Source organism: Mustela nivalis (genome assembly GCF_964662115.1).
Source record: "Mustela nivalis genome assembly, chromosome: 6".
In the NCBI taxonomy this organism is placed as follows: domain Eukaryota; kingdom Metazoa; phylum Chordata; class Mammalia; order Carnivora; family Mustelidae; genus Mustela; species Mustela nivalis.
The window spans coordinates 5,340,369-5,360,727 of record NC_139025.1 but is presented as its reverse complement, the minus strand read 5'-3'; the positions used below and the strand labels follow the sequence as shown (position 1 = coordinate 5,360,727).

Below are 20,359 nucleotides of genomic sequence, written 5' to 3'. Positions count from 1 at the left end.
GTGCTCGGGACCTTGGCGCTCAGTGTTTTGGTGCTTCTCTGCGTGTTTTTGTATTCTGAGCGCGTGCTGGCCCCTTCCTGGGGTCTGCGGCCCAGCCCCGGGTCGGTCCCTGCCCCTGGTGCTAAGCGGGCCCGTGTGTGTGCGCCCGCGGGCCGTCCTGTGTACAGATCGTGTGCCCAACGTGCGCGGGGTACCTGTGCCCGTCTAGCCAAGAGCGCTCGGCGCGCGCGAGCCGCTTTCCGGGACGCCGCAGTGGTGGGGGGCGGCCCCGCGAGGGGCGGGGGTCACCGGGACTGGCCGGCGCCGGCCCCGTGCGCGCGGAGGCGGGGGCGGGGGGCGGGGGCCGCGGGGGGGCGGTGGTACGAAAAGGGCGGCGCGCGCGGCGGCGGAGGCAGCTCGGCGGCGGCGGCGGCGGAGAGCGCAGCGCGCAGCCCGGTGCAGCCCTGGCTTTCCCCTCGCCGCGCGCCCGCGCCCCCTTCCGCGTCCGCAACCAGAAGCCCAGCGCGGCGCCCGGAGCCGGACCCGCGCCAGCGCCGCTCCCGGGACCGCGACCCCGGCCGCCCCGCGATGACCGCGACCGCAGCCCTCCTGCCCGTCCTCTTGCTCCTGCTGGCCTTCGGCCACAGTGTCCATGGTGAGTGCACCCCCCCCCGCCCGGCGGCCTGCCTCGCGCCCCCTCTGGGGAAGCCTGCGACGCCCCCCGCCCAGCCGCCGGGTGCCCCGCGCGCCCCGTCCCATGCGCCCCAACTCACGCCCGTCCCGCCTAACCCTAAGCCCCGCACGCTGCTGCCTCGCCCTCCCCGCCACCCTCGCATGCCAAAGCCCCGGCCCTGGGGTCCCGGAGAGGGGTGGGGGCAGGGGAAGTGTGGGACCCCCTCCCAGTCCCTTCCCGCCCCGCAGAAGTGGCGCTCGCAGGGGTGTCGGTGCGCGGAGAGAGGAGGTATGGAGAAACGAGGTGATGCTCGGGAGCCTTGTGTGGAAATGCTCTGGGGTGCAACTTTGGGGTGTCGCTGCGTGCGTGTTCAGGAACAGGTCGGTGGGGGCAGCGGGGGGTGGCTTTGCCGTCGCAGCCCCGAATTCCCACCGAGGAGCCCCGCGCGAGCCCCTCCTGCGTGGCGTTTCTCTCGGTGAGGGGCTGCGACACTTCTGTCTGCAGCGGCCATCTGTCTCTGACAGTGAGAGAGTTGCCCCTTCCCGCAGTGCCCCCCGCCCCCACTGCACCAGCGCTGATGGGGGAGCTGTCTGGAAAGCTAGTTGGAGTGAATGCACACAGTAGGCACGGAGGAAAGTGTCCGCATCTCTAAACAGTGTCAGAAATGCAGAATCTGTTTTGCAAAAACCCTTGCGTCTTTCTAATAGGAAGAGTATGGGGTGGGGGAAATTGGGGGAATTTGACCTGCGCACCTGGTTTAAAGGGGATTAACCTTTAAGAAAAATCCTGAAGCCTTACCTGCGAGGCTGCCAGGTGAAACTGTCTGGCCTTTTCGGAAGCCGAATGCCTCCAAACCTGCTCCCCATTTTAGGCTCACTTTGCGAAAGTGAGGGCTTGGCTGTGGGCCCAGGGGTCAGAATCTTTCCACTCACTGTCTCCATATCCCCGCTTTTAGCATTTGAGGTTTCATGTTCGGGGGGGGGGGGTGGAATTAGGTGTCTAAGCTGCTCCTAGGAACTAGGCGGTTTACTGTGGTCACTTGATAACCAGGAACATGGCAGAGATTTTTTTTCCCCTGAGTGGGCTGATGTGAGATGCCTACTGTGTGCCAGGCTGCTGGGACCGGAGAGGGTGTTTGACTTCCCCCAGGGTGTCAGCCGTGGGCTGCTGGGGAGAAGACAGACTTTGCCTTGGCCTCTGGGGCCTCTTGGGGTGAATGGTGTAACGTTTCTTGTGCCTCAGGAGCTGAATGCTTCCCGGCCTGCCACCCCCAAAATGGATTCTGCGAGGATGACAATGTTTGCAGGTAATGGGGTGGCTCTCCTGACGTAGCTCGTAGGTGGTCAGGGCAGAATCCCGGGGAGTTGGGGTGTCAGGCAGGAAGAGGGGGGCTTGGTTGCTGGGTTGCGGCAAACTGCTTCCTCGCCCCCGCAGGAAACTGGTGGGGGGGGAGTGAGGGGGAGCAGAGGAGGAGAGGGCAGGGGGCAGGGGACAGCCATGACTCCCCTCTGCTGACTCAGAAGTGGGGGTGTTGAGAGAGCCCCTCGCAGGGTGAGACCAGTGCAGGCCACTGCGGCAAGATGCAGTGCTCCCCCCCAGCCCCCGGGCTCTCGGGGACCCCAGAGTCCTGTTCAGGTGACTGGTGTTTGCTTCCTGGGACCTGCTGGCATGGTACCATGCAGATACCCCCAAGGGATCTTGGCTCCACAGAAGGCAGCCAGAGCTCCCCCTGCATTCTTGCTCCCCCATATGTCCCCATCTTTCTCCCCCCCCACCCCTACAGGTGCCAGCCTGGTTGGCAGGGTCCCCTGTGTGACCAGTGCGTGACCTTTCCTGGCTGTGTTAACGGCGTGTGCGTGGAACCCTGGCAGTGCATCTGTGACGACGGCTGGGACGGAAACCTCTGCGACAGAGGTGGGCGCCCCACCCCATCCCTGCCCTGGGCGCCCAGCCACCTCCTCCCAGCCCGCGGCAGCCTCCCCTCCCCCTCCCGCCTCATTCCCACAGCCCAGGGCTCTGTATGGTAACGATCTGTTAATATACTTCCCGCTGGTGCCCAGAGCCTCCTCACTGGTGGACTTAGATTTGCTCCCCTCTGCTCCCCCAGCACCCAGAGATGGCCCTCTGGGTGGGAGGGGGCCCGGCAGGGAGCTGCCTGTTGAATAAAGAGGCACGACATTAAGCACATGCCACACAAAGCTGAACGGGTAGAGACCTGGGTATCCTCTTGGGGTCACTAAAGCTCTGAGGGGGTAGAGACTGGGGGTAGGGGGGGTCACAGAGCCAAGCCTCCAGGAAATGCACACAGGAGGCTGCAAAAACACATGAACAAACAAACGAAGGGGCGGGGGCGGGGGTGGGGAGCAGGCGCTGAGTCAGGGCCTGTAGGCAGTGCCGGGCTGGTGTGGTCCGTGGGTCAGGTGTAGGGGGAGGCTGGGGGTGGGCAAGGCTGAGGTGCTGTCAGAGTACAGATCGGTGTTATCGGCTGATTTCATTAATTTATGCAACCTTTGCCCTTCGTTACCCCAAGCAAATTGAGAGTTGGCCGTCCCTGCAATTTTAGGCTACAAAATGTCCATTAAAGGCCATTCTCATTTGGCAGGACCTGCCCGGAAGCCTGGGCAAACGGGAGTCCTCGAAAAACGTCCCGGCAGCGTAGGGCAGCCGCCACAGGGCCTCTGTCCTTCGGTCGGTCCTCAGCCTTAGCAGGGCATGAGGGGTACCGATAGGGAAATCGAGGCCGAGGAAGTCAAAGGCTGCACTTAGGGACACAGAAGGTGTCGGGAGAAAAGCCAGCTAAAATCCCTTGTCCTAGCCCCAGAACTGGGGTAAATCTCATCTGGGGTCATTCATAATCCCCACCCTTAAGGACCACGGAAGAGCGTGTTGTGACCCCCCACCCCTGCCCCCCATCACCAGGGCAACAGGCTTTCCTCATCCAGCCTCCCCAGCACAACGTTGTCTCAGGTCCTTAAAGGCCCTACAGGTGACTCATGCTGGGATCAGCAGTAGCCTTGCTGTCCCTCCGCCTCCTACCCTTGGAGCTGCTTTGGGACCCACAGGATCCCAGAAAAGCTACCTCTTGAGGTTGGGACTTTAAGTCTGGAGCCCACCCTCCTTGGTGTCTGGTTCAGGATTGCCCCCTCCCTGCCTATGGAGTTTTCCAGACAAAACGTTCCCTCCTCCCTGGGTTGAAAAAGCCTCTCAGCCTGGGCCTCTGGGTCCAGAGGAAACAGCCCTCTGGGTAATTAGCCTCTCTCTCCTTTCTCCGGGTCTCTGAGGGTGTCCGGGTCGCAGCTGCTGCCCCCGCAGAGACCCCCGGCGGCTTTCTCCCCTGCCGCGGCTTAATCTACCCTACTTTGCGGCTGGAGGCCCAGGAGTTGGGACGAGTAGGATCGTCCTTTGGACCAAGCAGGGGGGTGGTCTCCGGCTCCCGAGCTCAAATTTGAGATTCCCAGTAATGGAGTTGCTGAGAGCCAGGACTGGGAGCCGCTGCCAAGGCTTCTCCAGTGAGCCGGGCTGGCACCTTTCCGTTATGGTAACGATAAATTCTCTTGATGTCCCCTTACCCCAAACCGGGCTCCCAGGGAATGCCTTGTGGGCTCTGGACAGGCCGTCAGCACGATGTTCCGGCTCTTCCCTGTTGACGGATTGCCACCTTCCCTACACGAGGGCACGGGGCTCCTTAAAAAGGGGGCGGATCCGCACACGTGTGGCCTCAGCGCTGCGGACCCCCACCCACTCTGCCTTAACTTACTGCCTTTGTATTTGGCAGGTGCCCCAGGGCAGCTCAAACAAACGTAGGACCCCCACCCACTCTGTAGGAAACGAAAAAGCCCCCCCCCCTACCTTCCCAAGGCCCACCAGGGAGAGCCCTCCTTTTATCAGTGGGGAAAGTGAGGCACAGAGTGGGGAGGAGGTCTTCCAAAAAGTCCCACCCCACCCTGCCTGGGGGCTGGGGTCTGCACTGGCAGAGAGCCCCTGACCCAGGCCCCTTTGTTCTGCGGTCCCTGGCTCACCAGGCCCCACATAATGAAGGGTTCGTGATGGGAGGTGTAAAAGGCCGCAGACATGTAGCAGTGCTCATGGAAACCCGCACGGACGGGAGAGCACTCAGACACTTCTAATTTCGCTGCCTTCAAAAGATGCAGCCTTTTCATCGGGAGCCCCTCCGCTCGCGCGCGCAGAAAGAGCGACCACCAGGAGGTGGAGGCATTGCTGGGGCTAAATCAGGTTTCTTGATTCCCGGCAGGAGTCTTCCCCACCCCCCACCCCGTCTCCTGCGCCCTGTATCCCCCCGCAACGGCCCTCCGTGATGGTGGAGTGTGAAGGGCAGCTGGTGTTTCTAACAGCTGGTGGCACGCTCGCCCTGAATGGCAGGGACCAACCCCCCCACCCCCAATAGGAGAAGCTGGACATGAAAATTTGTCTGGGGAGGCAAGCCCCGGGGAGCCTTGGCCTGACACACATCCTGTTGTGCGGGGAGGGAAGGGGTCTGCAGTGAAAGTCATAGGGCCGGACCAGAGAGGTGACCTGGTGCCAGGAAATGGGACAGCTGTCCTGGGTTGAGGAGCAGTGGGCAGCCGTGACTTTCTGTCCCCGTGACCTACCCCAAGGGTGCCCCTTCATCTCCCTGAGCTGCTTAAACCGCTGCAGAGTTTCTGGGGGGCCACTACACCCTCTTCCTCGGGACCTCATTTGGTGACCATTGGTGGTGGCCACAAACACAAACACCGAGGCAGCTCACGTCAGGTCCCCCCACCCTCGTTGACCAGCCAGAGGGCTCTGTCCGTCCCCCCCCCCCGTCCCCTTCTCCCTCCCTGGAGGAGGGGGTGACAAAGTCTGCTTTTCCCTCCCCACCCCAGATGCGCGGGCGTGCGCCTCGACCCCCTGTGCCAACAACGGCACCTGCACGAACCTCGACTCCGGCCAGTACGAGTGCTCCTGCGCCCCTGGCTTCTCGGGCAAGGACTGTCAGAAGAAGGACGGGCCCTGCGTGATCAATGGGTAAATATTCTTTCCGACTCTGGGATCTGATGAATGCTGCTTTGATTCCTGCTTCACACCCCTAAAGACCTTTTCAGCCCAGCCCTGCTGGACCTGTCGCCTGACAAAGAAGGAGTAAGTGCCCGTCCTGCAGCCCCGCGGGAGGCCGTCCAGGATCGGGGTACTTATGGGGGAGTGTGTCATTTCCATCATTGCCGAAGTGACCCTGAAGGTGATTTCGTATTCCTTCCATGCCCCCAAGTCCCGATGCGCGTGCGTGACGGTGGCCGGGGCCGCCGACAGGAGCAGGGAGCCACACGTTGTTGGAAGGGTAGCCCCGGGGGGGCGCTGAGACTTCTTGTGAAACCCACTCACTGCGTTTTAGGGGGTGGTTTTGGGGGGAACTGACAGACTCTGCCGCTGAGTTTTGGGGGCTGTCTTGGGGGATCCTGCTAGGCGGAGAAGAGAGGGGTCTTTGGCCAGTGGGGTTGGCGGGGGAGGGAGGGCTGGAGGGGGGTTCAGCTCTCAGCTGCCTTCGGTGGGGCTGGGGCTCTGGGACTTCTGAGCAGTGGGCACGACTGACAAGAAGGGCCGCTTGCTTTCTAGCCCCCAAGCCATTTCCTGCCCTTCTCTGTGCAGCTACACGGAGCCCACCCGGCCGTCTGCTGGGGCTTAAGCGGAGCAGGTCCGGGGCCAGGAGCTGGTGGGGTGGGGGACACAGCCGCTACCAGGCAGAAGCAGCTTATCTTGACCTCACATTCCAGGGGGCTGTGGAGGACCCCGGAGCCGGCAGAGGCCACAAACAGGCATTTGTGCAGCCTGTAAAGATCAATGTTCAGAGGGGGTCAGAGGAGAGGGGGGTCACACCCGAAGTCCGCATCTGCTTATTTGTGGGATGGGAAAATACGGAGCGAAACCTTTACAATGTTTTGCTTTTCTCCCCAACCAACTTGAACCAGTCTGTCAAAATAGAGCCCAGGGTCCTTGAAGTTCCTTCAGAGCCCAGCTCCCGTACAGACCCTCCCCCCCAAGTGACAATGCTGATTTCTCGTGCTTACAGCTCCTTTCTTCCCCCGGATTTGGTATTTATCAGATGACAAAGGGTCTGCTCCTTTAAAAGCACTTAAATTAAATGCTCCTGTGCTCCGCTCTGAGCTAACAGCCCGTCTGGTCTGCATGCGGCACTTGGGTGAATGGCCCACTATCAAACCGCCGGGCACAGACGCCGGCCGGGCCAGCAGACAGACCGAGGCTTTCTTTCACTCCGAGTGTTCCCAAGGGCTTCCCGTACAATAGTCTGCAAGCTCTCTCCGCAATGACAATAGGATCACAATCAGGGTGGAGCTGGTGGAGAGTGCGGGGACCTAGGCCCCCCCTCACCGCCCCCCTGCCCAGCGGCCCAGGGATGGAGCTAAGGGAGGGGGCTCGCTCCAGCCCTGGGTCATCACTAACTTTGCCTGTGGGCCTCAGTTTCCCCACCTGTCCAGGTGGGAGAGAGGACCCAAGAGGTGGGAGAGGAGACCGTCATCAGCGGAGGAGGTCAGGCCCCTTCCAGGCTGGCCGCTGGAGGGAGGGTGAGGCGCAAGCCTGTGCACGTCCAGCTCAGACTGCCCGGGAGCCTCTCTCGGGCAGGCAGGACAGCGCCTGGCGTCTCCCTGGCCGGCCCCTGGCACCACCGTCCTAGTCCAGCCGCTGAGGGCCCTTTACCGTGTCCCCCTGTTGTTCTGCAGCTCCCCCTGTCAGCACGGAGGCACCTGCGTGGATGACGAGGGCCGGGCCTCCCATGCCTCCTGCCTGTGCCCCCCTGGCTTCTCCGGCAATTTCTGCGAGATCGTGGCCAACAGCTGCACCCCCAACCCGTGCGAGAACCAGGGCATCTGCACCGACATCGGGGGCGACTTCCGCTGCCGATGCCCCGCCGGCTTCGTGGACAAGACCTGCAGCCGCCCCGTGGGGAACTGCGCCTCCGACCCGTGCCTCAACGGGGGCACCTGCTGGCAGCACACCCAGGTGAGGTACGAGTGTGTGTGCAAGCCCGAGTTCACGGGCCCCCTCTGTGGCCGGAAGCGCGCCCCGAGCCCCCAGCAGGTCACCCGTCTGCCCAGCGGGTACGGGCTCACCTACCGCCTGACCCCCGGGGTGCACGAGCTGCCGGTGCCCCAGCCCGAGCACCACATCCTCAAGGTGTCCATGAAGGAGCTCAACAAGAACACCCCCCTCCTCTCCGAGGGCCAGGCCATCTGCTTCACGGTCCTGGGCGTGCTGACCAGTCTGGTGGTGCTGGGCACCGTGGGTATCGTCTTCCTCAACAAGTGTGAGGCCTGGGTGTCCAACCTGCGCTACAGCCGGAGGCTGCGGCAGAAGAAGAACCTGCTGCTTCGTTACAACAGCGGCGAGGACCTCGCGGTCAACATCATCTTCCCCGAGAAGATCGACATGGCCACCTTCACCAAGGAGGCCGGCGAAGACGACATCTAAGCAGCGTCCCCGCCGGCCCCTCTCTGTTCTCGGGGTCCCGCAGAGCTCACTCTATGCGGTCTGTTCTCCTCTTTGTGGTGGAATTTGCTCTATTTTGTGTCGAATCTGGTGAACGCTACGCTTGCCTGTCTTACCTTTGTGTTGCTCTGTGACAAGTGCCGCGCGCCCAGAGCGTCCTCTTTCTCTCTCTTAATGCATGATCGAAAAACAATAATAAGAATTTCATCTTTAAACGAGTAAAAGATATAAGTATGTTATTCTAAACTTTAACTTAAAATCAAAAAGACCAAAAAAAAACAAGGCAACGATGCCAGGACTCGGCGCCGACACCCCTCCCCGAAGGGGTCTCGGCCACGGTCCTCGTGAAACCGTTACGAGTGCTGTGCATGACCACCCACTGTGACAAAGGCGAAAAATCTCTTCGTTCGTTCGTCCTCACACGCCACGTCCAACGCGCACTCACATCAAGCCCAACACCGCAACCTTTAGATCTTTCCGATTGAGTTGAGATTTTGCAGAGTGCGGCGGCCGTGTGTCAGGCAGAGAGAGCGCCCCGGGTTGGCTGCTGGGGGGGGCCGGGACCTCGTCCCAGCCCTGCCACTGACTCGCTGTGTGATCCTTGGCGAGCCCCCCCCCACCCGTCCCCACCCCGGGCCCACCTCTTCCCTCCCCCGCCCCTCGAGGGAGGGGGCTGGAACGCAGTGACCATCCGAGTTCTCTCTGGCTCTGAAAGTCTGAACGAGGAACGAAGGGGTATGAACCAAAACAGGTCCTGACCCTAAACATGAGGATCTGATGATGACGGGGTCTCGTCCCGGGACCCCCGGGTTTTGGCCTATCCTGGAGGCACACTTGACGTTTTGAGATCGATCCTTGCTGCCTCTCTCAAAGTGGGGAGCCTCCTGGCTCGCTTTCGGTCTGGAAGCCATCGGCCCCCTTTGAGTCACACAGTGCAGCCTGACGTTGCCACTTGGGCAACCCCCAGCCACCCCTAAATCCTCAGCACTTTACCTGCCTTCCCTGTAGCTTAGAGATGTCCCTTGAAATTTAAATGCCCCTTGAACCGCAAGTGCCCCCCTGGCGATATCTGAGCAGCAACACATCCTCACCAAGGTTTGCACAGGGTTTAGTGGGAAATTGTCGCTCGTGGGGCGTCTCCTAGTTCTGTGGTCCCAGGTCCCAGACCTTGGTCTACACAACTGTGGATTTAATTTGTGTTGCTGAGTTAATAACTCTCAGATCCCGGAAGACCTAGCCAGCTTCTGAATTATAAATTTGACTTTTTTTTAAAAAAGAGCATCTATCTTTTTTGCAAAAATAGAAAGAAATAGGACAGAGCTCTGTTTAGCTTTCCGACTCTTTGGGGTTGGGCAGCTAAACAGCCCTTCGGTACCAGTGAGAAATATTTTGCTTCTTAAATTATTTGGATAGGAAGCTATAGTCTCAGCTTTGTTGAGTATTACCTGCCGAGTTTACCTTGCTCCGAGTATTTATTTCCAAATCATCATCACCATCTTCCTGGTCATTTAAGTCATCCCCACACACACACGGACATGCGTCACCGTCACTGTACAACCATTGATTGTCACCTTCAGCCTCCGACCGCTGCCCCTGTCCCTCATCATCCTGAGTCAGAGCACGACTGTCATGTTCTCCAGCTCTCTGTGCCCCACCCAAGCCCCTGTCCCCATCGCTCCCAGTCCCCAAGCCCCTCCCACCCTGCCCCCCTGTCCCTGGTCCTCTGCAGGCAGAGGCCTGTCACCCCTTGAGCCCTCCCACCCCCACAGCTCTCGCCCAAGTCCCTTCCTCACCCGCCTGCCTCTGGGCAGTTTATCCTCAACCCCAAGACGCTGACACCCTTGCCCGCCACGCCTCCCACCCCAAGCTCCCGTGACCCTCCCCTTCCTGCCCTCACGCCCCGCCACCCCGCCCCTGGACTCGGAGAGCGCCCGCCCCACGTCCCTTCTCCCCCATGTCATTCAGTCATCATCTCGTCTCATCCTGAGTTCGTTTTGAGAGAGAAAAAACTTAAAAAGAGAACAAAAAAGAACCGTTGGCATGGCCGGGCGGGCGTCTGGCACCCCCGCCCGGCCTCTCTCGCGTGAGACCTTGACCGAGTCTGCCAACTGTTCTGACCCAGTTTCCCCAAACACAAAATTCTGAGATTGGCCCAACTGATTCGGTTCTCCTTCCACGCTTTCCATCTCCGTGCTGTCAAGAGCAGCGCCCCTGCCCCCCCCCCATCCTCTCCCCACCGACGACATGGAAAAGCATCCCAGTGTCGCTCCCCGACCCCCTCCCCATCCGTCCACCAACTCATCCTCCATTCATTCGATCAGGAAGCATTTCCAGCACCTGCTGCGTGCAAGGCAGCGTGCCGGGAGCTGTGCGGCTCGCAGGATGAGGGCAGTCTGGGGGGGAGTGGACACACCCGTGTCCCCGGGAAGCCAAGCAGTGCAGGTAAAATGCCGTGGGAGCAGGGGAGTCCTGACCAGACGCCCTTACAGCCCGACCATCATACCTACCCACGTGACAGATTATCTCTTACCAGCACACAACGAGGCCACCCCACCCAAATTCCACCACGCCCACTCGCACGCATCCCGCGAAATCAGAACGGTGTCCGCAGCCTCGACACGGTCTTCACGTCATGCAGAAATGGTCCAGTCCATCCTTTATGGGGTAACCAGATTCTGCTGAGAGTGTTGGGATCTTTGGCTGCCCAAGCGCACCTCGTGTGTGTTTGGAGTAGTGTGTAGTTTACGAAACAAACGGAGAGGCTCAAAGACAGCTGTCGAAGACGTGACCACCATTCGGTCCCAAAATTGAGAGAGGAGGAGGCGTGATGATCTTTTCTGTAACCAAAACATTTCAAAAATGTCAATGACGCTCTTTTTAGCTTTCCCGTTTCCTTAAACCAGACAAGCAAAAAATTTTGTTTATTGAAAAATAAACAAAACCCAAGGGCTATTGGTGTGTTTCTTTGATTTGCTGTGCGCTGGGCTACCGCGGTCGCTTCCCGCTGGCGGCCTTGGCCCCGAGCAAGCGGGGTCAGGGGCCCATGCTTTGGAGGGCCCTGCTGGGGCCCAGGCTGGCCCTTCCCACGAGGGGAGGAGACCACAGGCTAAGGGCTGAGCACTTCCCACCCCCCGCCCCTTCCAGATATACTCTGGGTGCCTAGAGCATGGATATTTCCTGCCCAATTGGCCCCAGCTCTTCCTTGGCTCTGTTTATAACAGTGGCTGTGGGTGGGGGGTGCGGAGGGAGCTGGGGCTCCGTGGAGAGGGGGAGGGACAAGGGGTTCCACACACAAGTGGGCCAGAGGCGAGGGTAGGCTCTCCTACCCACCAGGTTCCGGCCCAGAGCTCCTGGGTAGGGATCCCAGAATGTCACGCTGTTCTGGTCCTTCCAGAACTTAGTGCAGTTGGCATTGGACTTTGTTTGGTAGTGAGAGGGACTCAGAGGCACATCAGTATACAAGCCCCATTTAGACTCCTGGGCTTGGGCTGCGAGGGACCTGCCTGTCTTACCACCCTGGCCTCGGGCCACAGGCTTGCACACTCAGTGCACTCTCAGCGCACCCTCTTGAGTCCTGGAGTGCTGACACTGCTCAAGCCTGCCCCCCTACCCGAGAGGGGTCCCCTGGACCCTTCCTCCTGGACACAGGGGCTGCAGTTCTTATCCCTGCTGGCCCAAGAGGTCACCCTGGGGCAGGGTCCCTTCCCCTACTTCCTCCCACCGCCTGTCCCTGCCCTCTACGGCTCTCCTTGGCCGGGCCACTGCCACGGCCCACCCGGCTGGCCAGCCTGGATCCGGGTGTCCCTGAGCTGCCTCCTTCCTCCTCTCCCACCGGCTCTCCCTTCTGTGCTGCTCTGCTCTCAGCTGGTGGGTCGGGGTCCCGTCAAGGCCGGGGACACATGGGAGGGACAGACAGGGGGCTACAACCTCAGACATGGAGGCTATTCTGCAAAGTGTAGGAAAAGAAGATAATGAAGCTGAGGTAACAAACGTAGAAACTTCTAAGAAAGGGATGAGTTTTCCAGGAGAAATAACAAAATGGGGCCAGCAGGAAAGGCCAGTTGCTTGGAGGAGACCCCCAAGGTGGGCCAGCTGTGTGTTGCCCGACTCGGGGTCCAGAACTTTTGTCCCTTTGACAGAAGGTGGTGCCTGAACAGAGGTCCAGCTCCAGAGCAATGAGAAAGAAAAGATGAAGCCTTCCCAATTCTCTCTCTCTTTTTAAAAAAGATTTTATTTATTTATTTGACAGAGAGAGACACGGTGAGAGAGAGAACACAAGCAGGGGGATTGGGAGAGGGAGAAGCAGGTATCCTGCACAGCAGAGAGCCCGATGCGGGGCTCGATCCCAGGACCCTGAGATCATGACCTGAGCCGAAGGCAGAGGCTTTAACCCACTGAGCCATTCAGGTGCCCCTTTTCAATTCTTTTTCCAAAGCTAGGTGAACCCCAGTGTTCAAACCTGACAAAGTCAATGGAAGGAGAGGAAAGCCACTGTCCTTACTCCCAAACAGAGAGACGGACGTCCTCAGTGAAATAACAGAAGCAGGCAAACATTTAAAAAAAAAAAATCATGACCAAGTAGAGCATTTTCTGGGAAAGCAAATATAATTTAATATTAATCAACAGATTCATAGGCCGTGAACTCTGGAGAGGCCCCAGGAGGGAGGAAACCATGGCAGATCACAGGTGACCTGGCCCGGAGAAAGCCAGGTGGACGATCTCTGGGTGATTGATCGGGGCTGAAAAAAGGAGTATGACCTTGGAAACTGGGTGCTGTGGTGGTGGTGGGGGGGATGTGCGGAGGACCCCAGAAGGGGGAAGGCCCAATCGTGGGGCAGCTGGGGTCAGCATGGGGGACGCACATCAGGAGAGGCTGTGGTCGTGAGGGGTGACCCACGGTGACCCACGGTGCCCCACGGTGCCCCCGGTGCAGAGCCAGCCAAGGAACATAGCCAGCGATCTCCAGGTTCAGGAAGAGGCGAGCGCTGCCCGTGGGTGGGCAGCAGGTGTACCGACTTCCCGGGAGGATACGAGGAGGGGTGCAGCTGGACGGGGATCGAAGAGAAGGTGGCCCCCAGCACGGAGCCACTTCAGGTTGGAGCCCTGTTCGTGACAGCCCGTGGGTCCGGGGCCGTCCGCCCAGCCAGCGACTGACCCCGCCGTGCTTCTGACGCGAGTGTCTGTGGCTTTCTTCCCTTTAGCCACTCTCTCCCGCTGCTGAAGAGGAAAACATTCGCCCCACTTTTCCCATCCGAGACCCTCCGTTGTCCACAGCAGGGAGGAGGCGAAGACCCAGCGGCCCCCTCACCCCCATCCCTCACTGGGTCAGGAGCTCCCAGCAACGTCGGGACTGCCGAGGGCAGCCCCAGGAGTTGCTGTGCTGGGACCAGCGAAGATGCAAATGTAAGGACGGACTAAATTTCAGCCCCCCAAAATAAGTCAAAAGATAAAAAAAAGAATACCATGTCAAAGGAATTGGTGCCAGAAAGAAGTAGATGATATGCATTCCTGATTTTTAAAAAAAAATATAGCTAAGCAAACTGGGAAAGAGTGCATATATCCTTAATGTCATGAAGAATGTCTATCTTCAGCCATGTTTACTATCCTACTGGTGCATAAAACCAAGGGCAGGTGAGGCCACATCTTACACCCAGCAGCGAAGGGCTCTGGCTCTAGAGTCAGTGAGCCTGGCTTTGCACATGGCTCTGTCCCTGAGCCACCGACCCACATCCCCATCGGCAACGAGCAGCACCTCAGTCGGCTCTGACAACTAGACCAAAATGCCATAGCCCTGGGACTTCTATGACAGACACTTTTCTCTCACAGTTGCGGGTAGTCACATTCTAGTCGAAGGCACTCTGCCTGGCTTGGAGATGGCCGCCATCTTGCTGTGTCCTTAGGAGGAAGAGAGAAAGAGACAGAACTTGCACTCTCTGCTGGCTTCTTACAAGGGCACAAGTCCCATCCTGGGAGCCTCGTGACCTCCCCAAAGCCCCAACTCCAAGTACCATCACACCGGGGGCTTGAGCTCTATGGGGCCGGGGGTGGGGGTGGGGATACATTCAGTCCACAGCACGCAGATAAGGAGAGCAATCCTTCCACTGTTGTTCTAGAACTTCTAGCCCACGTAATAGATAAGAAAACCCAAAAAGCCTGAGGTCCGGAAAGGAGATCACATGATGATTGAAGAATGATATTATTGTCTGACACGAAAACTCAAGAGAATGATCTAAAGTGAACATGAAAGTTAGCAAGAAGGTGCACGTCCCCAACTTATCCAAAAGCCTGTATACCAGTAGTATGTCCAAAAATCATAATGATGTACGATCCCAATGTTATAAAGATGTTAATTATCCCCCAAATTAATGTATAGCTTTAATGTTATTTATTGATATTCAATCACTAGACACTACGGGTCCTAAAGTTGATTCGAAAACGATGAAGAAACAGTGAAGGGTCAAGCTGCACCATCAGGTATTAAGCAGAAAACCGTATGAGTAAAAATCACTCAGGACAGATGCACAGCACTGGTTTCCTGAAGAGGGGACAGACAGACAGATGCCTGCCTGGATGGCAGCTTGGTAGGAATCTAATCTCTAGCCTCAACCGCTTATTTACAAATGTGGAAACTAAGACAAAAGATTCATGAGCCTCAAGTCCTCCCTTGAAGACAACTTTGTCCCTCGGGAGATGTTTGACAATGTGTGGAGTCTTTTTTTCATTGTCAAAGCTGGACGGGGTGTGATTGGCCCCCGATGGGTAGAGACCACTGATGCTGCCACCCAGCTGACAAAGACGAGGCAATCCGCTTAACATAGAATTATTTGGCCCCAAATGGAGATTGTGCCCAGGTAGAGAAACCCTGGTCCAGGTTGATGGATCGGGGACGAATCCACGGCAGCGCCAGGTTGAGTGCCTCAGGTCCAAGTCGGCGGAGCTGTAACGTACACACAACGCTGTGCCAGTTTCAGGCGTCCGACGTGATGCCGTGATGACGTGATGTGCGTATATATTGCAAAATAATCACTGCCGTGAGGTTGGTTGACACACCCTTCACTTCTCATCATGACCCTTTGGTTGTAGTGGGGACAACAGTTCAGATCCACTCTCCAGGTGACTTTCAAGGGTACAATTCAGGATTGTCACCTCTAGTCAGGACACTGCACGGGGCTCCTGGACTTCACCGTGATAACTGGTGCTTTGTCCCCCTCGGCCAGCATCTCCTTGTTCCTCCACCTGCACCTCTGGTATCGCCCACCTACTCTCTATTTCTAGGAGCTCAGCTTCGTCCGATCACATAGCCTTTGTCTTTCTCTTACTTCGTTTAGACTTACACCCTCAGGACTCATCCGTGTTTTCACAAAGGACTCCCCTGGTTTTCACGGCTGATCGATACCCCGTTGTGACTATGCTGTGTATCTCTCCATCCGTCTCTTTTTGTACATTTTCCTTATCTACCCACCATTGTGGACACTTAGGTTCTTTCCATGTTTTTCTTATTGTAAATCTGCAATGAAACGGGAGTGCGTGTGTCGCTTCGAGATGGTGATTTTATCCCTTTTGGATATGTGGCCACACCTCAGAGATACTGTGGGCTTGGTTCCAGACCACCACAATAAGGCAAATGCTGCATGAAACCCATCAATGTATTTTTCGGTTTCCCGTTGCATTTTTTTTTTTTATCCTCAACTTTAATTATGATTCAGAAAAAACTTAAGTCAATAACTTTCTCTGAAAAAATATGCTGACTGTAGGTAGTCTGCAGTCATTTGAGACAGGGGGAGAACTGGTAAGTTAAATTGCCCTCTTTGCTAGTCTGGAAACCATAAAACGTCCCAGGTCCTGTCTGATTATAGGTATGCGTGTGCCCAAAATGGATGAGAAGAAACAACGAGAAAGGCAAAAGCTGCAAAGCTTAGGGCATGCAATGGGCTCTGAAAGTCTCAGAAATGTCCAGAGCAGCAACAAGGAACACGCGCCTGGCATTGAAGCCCTTTTCCGCCATCTTTGTCTCTTGCGCCATGTCTGAGGGCCCGTGTGCCCTGGAGGGAACGGACACTCCCCTTTCTGTGCAGCTCATCCACCCCCTCGTCTGTAACTCAGTGTCCCACTGTTGTCGGCAGCTCTCTTGGCTCATCTTCCTGAATGGGGCCAGTTGCTTTTCCATTGAAGCCAGCGAAGGAATCTCTGAGGATGTGTTCCGATGGGTGCCATTTAGCTTCTCCCCAGACACAGTGAGAAATGGTGTGGTGTGAAGTATATGGAACCCGGAGCCTCATTCGTCACGGTGTCCTGATACTCATCAGTCGGATTTTTCCGCACGGAGGCAAGTATATCATGCAACTCCTTGTCAAAATGCCAACAGAACTAAAACAAACAATCCTAAAATGTGTAGGAGGGGCGCCTGGGTGGCATAGCCAGTTAAGTGTCCAACTCTCGATTTCCGCTCTGGGCCTGATCTCAGGGTTGTGAGATCGAGCCCACGGCAAGCTCTGCACTCAGCAGGGGGTCTTGCTACTCTGCTTTCTCCTCTCCCTTTGCTGTTCCCTCTGCACACTCTCTCTCAAAATAAATAAATCTGAAAATAGGGGCTCCTGGGTGGCTCAGTTGCCTAAGCGTCTGCTTTTGGCTCAGGTCATGATCCCAGGGTTCTGGGATCGAACCCCGAGTTGGGCTTCCTGCTTGGTGGGAAGTCTGCTTCTCCCTCTCCCACTCCCCCTGCTTGTGTTCCTGCTTTCGCTGTCTCTCTCTCTCTCTCTCTGTCAAATAAATAAATAAAATCTTGAAAATAAATACATCTAAAAATAAACAAAATAAAATTTGTAAGGAATCACAAAAGAGCTCGAATAGCTAAAGCAGTCTTGAAAAACAAAAGTGGAGGTCACCATTCCAGACTCCAGGTCATATTACAGAGTGGTAGTAATTAAAACAGTATGGTACTGGAATAAAAATAGACACATAGCTCAGTTAGATAGAACAGAAAACCCAGAAATAAATCCATAATTATATGGTCAATTAATCTTCGACAAAGCAGGAAAGAATATCCCATGGGAAAAAGACCATCTCTTCAACAAATGGTGATGGTAAAATTGGACAGCCACATGCAGAAGAATGAAATTGGACCATTTCCTTACACCACACACAAAAATAGACTCAAAATGGACGAAAGACCTACGTGTGAGACCTGAAACTATAAAAATTCATGAAAAGAACACAGGCAGTGATCTCTCTGACATCAGTTGAAGCAACATTTTTCTAGATTTATCTCCTGAGGCAAAGGAAATAAAAGTCAAAATAAATTATTAGGACTACATCGGAAAAAAGGCTTTTGCACAGCGAAGGAAACAATCAACACAACCTAAAAGGCAACTGACAGGATGGGAAGAGATATTTGCAAATGACATATCTGAGAAAGGGTTAGTAACCAAAATACATAAAGAACAGACACAACTCCACATCCAAAAAAACAAATAATCCATTTAAAAATGGGCAGAACACAGGAACAGACATTTGTCCAAACAAGACATCCAGCGGGCCAACAGATACATGAAAAGATGTTCAATGTCACTCATCGTCCGGGAAATGCAATTCAAAACCACAGTGAGATCCCCCCTCATGCCAGTCAGAGCAGCTGAAATCAACAACACAGAAAACAGCAGGCATCAGGGAGGGGGTGGACAAAGGGGGCCCCTCGTGCACCATTGGTGGGAACCCAAGCTGGGGCAGCCACACTGGAGAACAGTCTGGACGTTCCTCAAAAGGTAAAAATAGAGCTACCCTATGACCCAGCAATCGTAGTACTGGGTATTCACCCCAGCATACCCAAAGACCCCACTAATTCAAAGGGATACATGTACCCTTACGTTTATAGCAGCCTTATTTATAATCGCCAAATTATGCAAGTCGCCCAAGTGTCTGTGGATACATGAAGGGGTAGAGAAGTGGTGTGTAACTATAATGGAATACTATTCAGCCATAAAAAAGAAGGAAATCCTGGCATTTGCAGTGACATGAGTGGCGCTTGAGAATATTATGCTAAACAAGATGTCAGTCAGAGAACGACAAATACCATATGCTCGCAGTCATGTGTGGGATTTGAGAAACAAAGGAGCAAAGGAAAAAAAAAACACAGAGAAAGAAACAAACCAATTAACAGACTCTTCACTGGAGAGAACACACTGATGGCCACCAGAGGGGAGAAGGGGGGGTGCGTCTGGTGGAAATTTAGAGGATGGGGTGCACTTATTGTGCAATTACCATAATGAAAACAAAACACAAAATGAGGGAGTGAGCCCAGCTGTTCGGGATGATGAAAACGTGCGGCTTGCCATCTTTGCCAACATGCTGGGTGTGTCACTCTTCCTCCTTGTCCTTCTCTGTCACTGGGAGGCCAGCAACAAGCGCAAGAAGCAGGAGTAGAAGTGGCGCTTTCCCCATGCCAGGATGGTGGTACATGATCTGAAGCGAGATGGCCGGTGTGAAGGGACTTCACGTTCCCCTCCGTCCCTCTACCCACGACATTCAAAGGAGCTGCACTTGATTTTTCCCAGACAATTTTATTTCCTTGGAGTCTTCCTTAGCCCTCTGGGGCAAGAAGTTGCCACCGAGTAGGACCAGGACAGGGGCTTTCTTTTCTGCTCCCTCCCCCCGGTATAAAAATATAGATATGTTTTCTGTGGATTTCCCCCACCAAAAAAAGAAATAATAGGGCGCCTGGGTGGCTCAGTGGTTAAGCCGCTGCCTTCGGCTCAGGTCATGATCCCAGGGTCCTGGGATCGAGTCCCACATAGGGCTCTCTGCTCAGCGGGGAGCCTGCTTCCTCCTCTCTCTCTCTCTGCCTGCCTCTCTGCCTACTTGTGATTTCTCTCTGTCAAATAAATAAATAAAATCTTTAAAAAAAAAAAAAAAAAAGAAATAATAAAAAAAAATAAAACAATGAAGAAAGAAAAAATAAATAAAATTAAAAAAAAGAAATGTAGTGGTGACTAGATTATCCTTAGGACTCTGTATTAAGTCTATAATATTCTTTGGTTTTGTTTGTTTGATCTCTGTCTGTCAAATAAAAAAAATTTTTTAAATAATAATAATGATAAAAAAAAAAACGAAAAGAGAAGCAAAGGGAGAGGGAGAGAGAGAATCTTAAGCAGACTCCATACTGAGTGCAGAGCCTGACTTGGGACTTGATCTCATGACTCTGAGATCATGACCCGAGCCAGAATCAAGAGCCAGGCGCTCAACAGACTGAGCCACCCAGGTGCTCCTATAGTGTTCTTGATATTTAAAAAAAGTTATTTATTTATTTGACAGAGAAAGAGATCACAAGTAGGCAGAGAGGCAGGCAGAGACAGGGGGAAGCAGGCTCCCCACTGCGCAGAGAACCTGATGCGGGACTCGATCTCAGGACCCTGAGATCATGACCTGAGCCGAAGGAGGAGGCTTAACCTGGGGAACCACCCAGGCGCTCCTGTTCTTCATTTTTTTAAGACGTATATTCATCACAGAAATTTAGTTAACATCTTAGAACTGAGTATGTATATATGTTGCTTAGATAAATGCAATCACGGTGAATACCTATGTGATCTGGGATTTTGTTTTTATTTTGAAATGGGAGCTTTTTCGTTTACAAGTTCATTAAAAACAAAAAACCATTTCTGCATCAGAAAACAAAAAGTCTCCTGGAAAAAAAAAGTTATGTTTAAATTCTGTTGTAGTCTATTATGTGTGTAATAGGATTATGTCTAAAAGCCTGTACCTACCTTCTTGTAAAAATACCTCATAAGGTGAGGTGCCTGGGGGACTCAGTCATTAAGTTTCTGCCTTCGGCTCAGGTCATGATTCCAAGGTCCTGAGATTGAGCCCTGGGTCGGGCTCCCTGCTCAAAGGGGGGCCTGCCTCTCCCTCTCCTTCTGCTGCTCGCCTCCCCCATATGCTCTTTCTCTCGCAAAAAAAAAAAAATAAATAAATGAAATCTTTTAAAAAAAAAAAAAACCCTCCTCCTTGCTAACCATGTGCACCGCCGCCTGGGCTGCCAGCCCGTCTTCACTGGAGGAGGGTCCGGCCCCCACGGCGCCGGCTGCTGACGGGTGGCGGGGGCTGGAGGCGGGGGTGCCCGCGGCAATTTCTTAAAACGAGACAGGAAGGACACTTGTGGCACCGACGGGCTCTTCCTTGCACGAACGATTTCTCGGTAGCAGGCGACGCTGCTGGACAGCATCCGACCCACGG

At 55.2% G+C, this 20,359-nt stretch overlaps 1 protein-coding gene across 3 annotated transcripts; it reads left to right on the top strand.

Moving 5' to 3' along the window:
- The first annotated feature begins 388 nt into the window (after positions 1 to 388).
- Positions 389 to 8,365, top strand: DLK1 (delta like non-canonical Notch ligand 1). Of its 3 annotated transcripts, none has more exons than XM_082733685.1 (6): positions 389 to 634; positions 1,895 to 1,958; positions 2,436 to 2,566; positions 5,518 to 5,659; positions 7,369 to 7,648; positions 7,868 to 8,365. In XM_082733685.1, exons 1-6 carry the CDS (start codon positions 568 to 570, stop codon positions 8,114 to 8,116), a joined length of 933 nt encoding a protein of 310 aa, XP_082589811.1. In that variant the 5' UTR covers positions 389 to 567; the 3' UTR covers positions 8,117 to 8,365. The 3 variants fall into 3 exon arrangements, with proteins under 3 accessions (XP_082589811.1, XP_082589810.1, XP_082589812.1); XM_082733686.1 differs by having other exon boundaries at positions 390 to 634; positions 7,874 to 8,365; XM_082733684.1 differs by having other exon boundaries at positions 7,369 to 8,365.
- The last annotated feature ends 11,994 nt before the right edge of the window (positions 8,366 to 20,359 follow it).

Coding starts and splice junctions, on each gene's coding strand:
- DLK1 (XM_082733684.1), top strand. CDS start 568: ATGACCGCGACCGCAGCCCTCCTGCCCGTCCTCTTGCTCCTGCTGGCC. Junction 635..1,894: donor CTTCGGCCACAGTGTCCATG/GTGAGTGCACCC, acceptor CTTGTGCCTCAG/GAGCTGAATGCTTCCCGGCC. Junction 2,567..5,517: donor CGGAAACCTCTGCGACAGAG/GTGGGCGCCCCA, acceptor TCCCCACCCCAG/ATGCGCGGGCGTGCGCCTCG.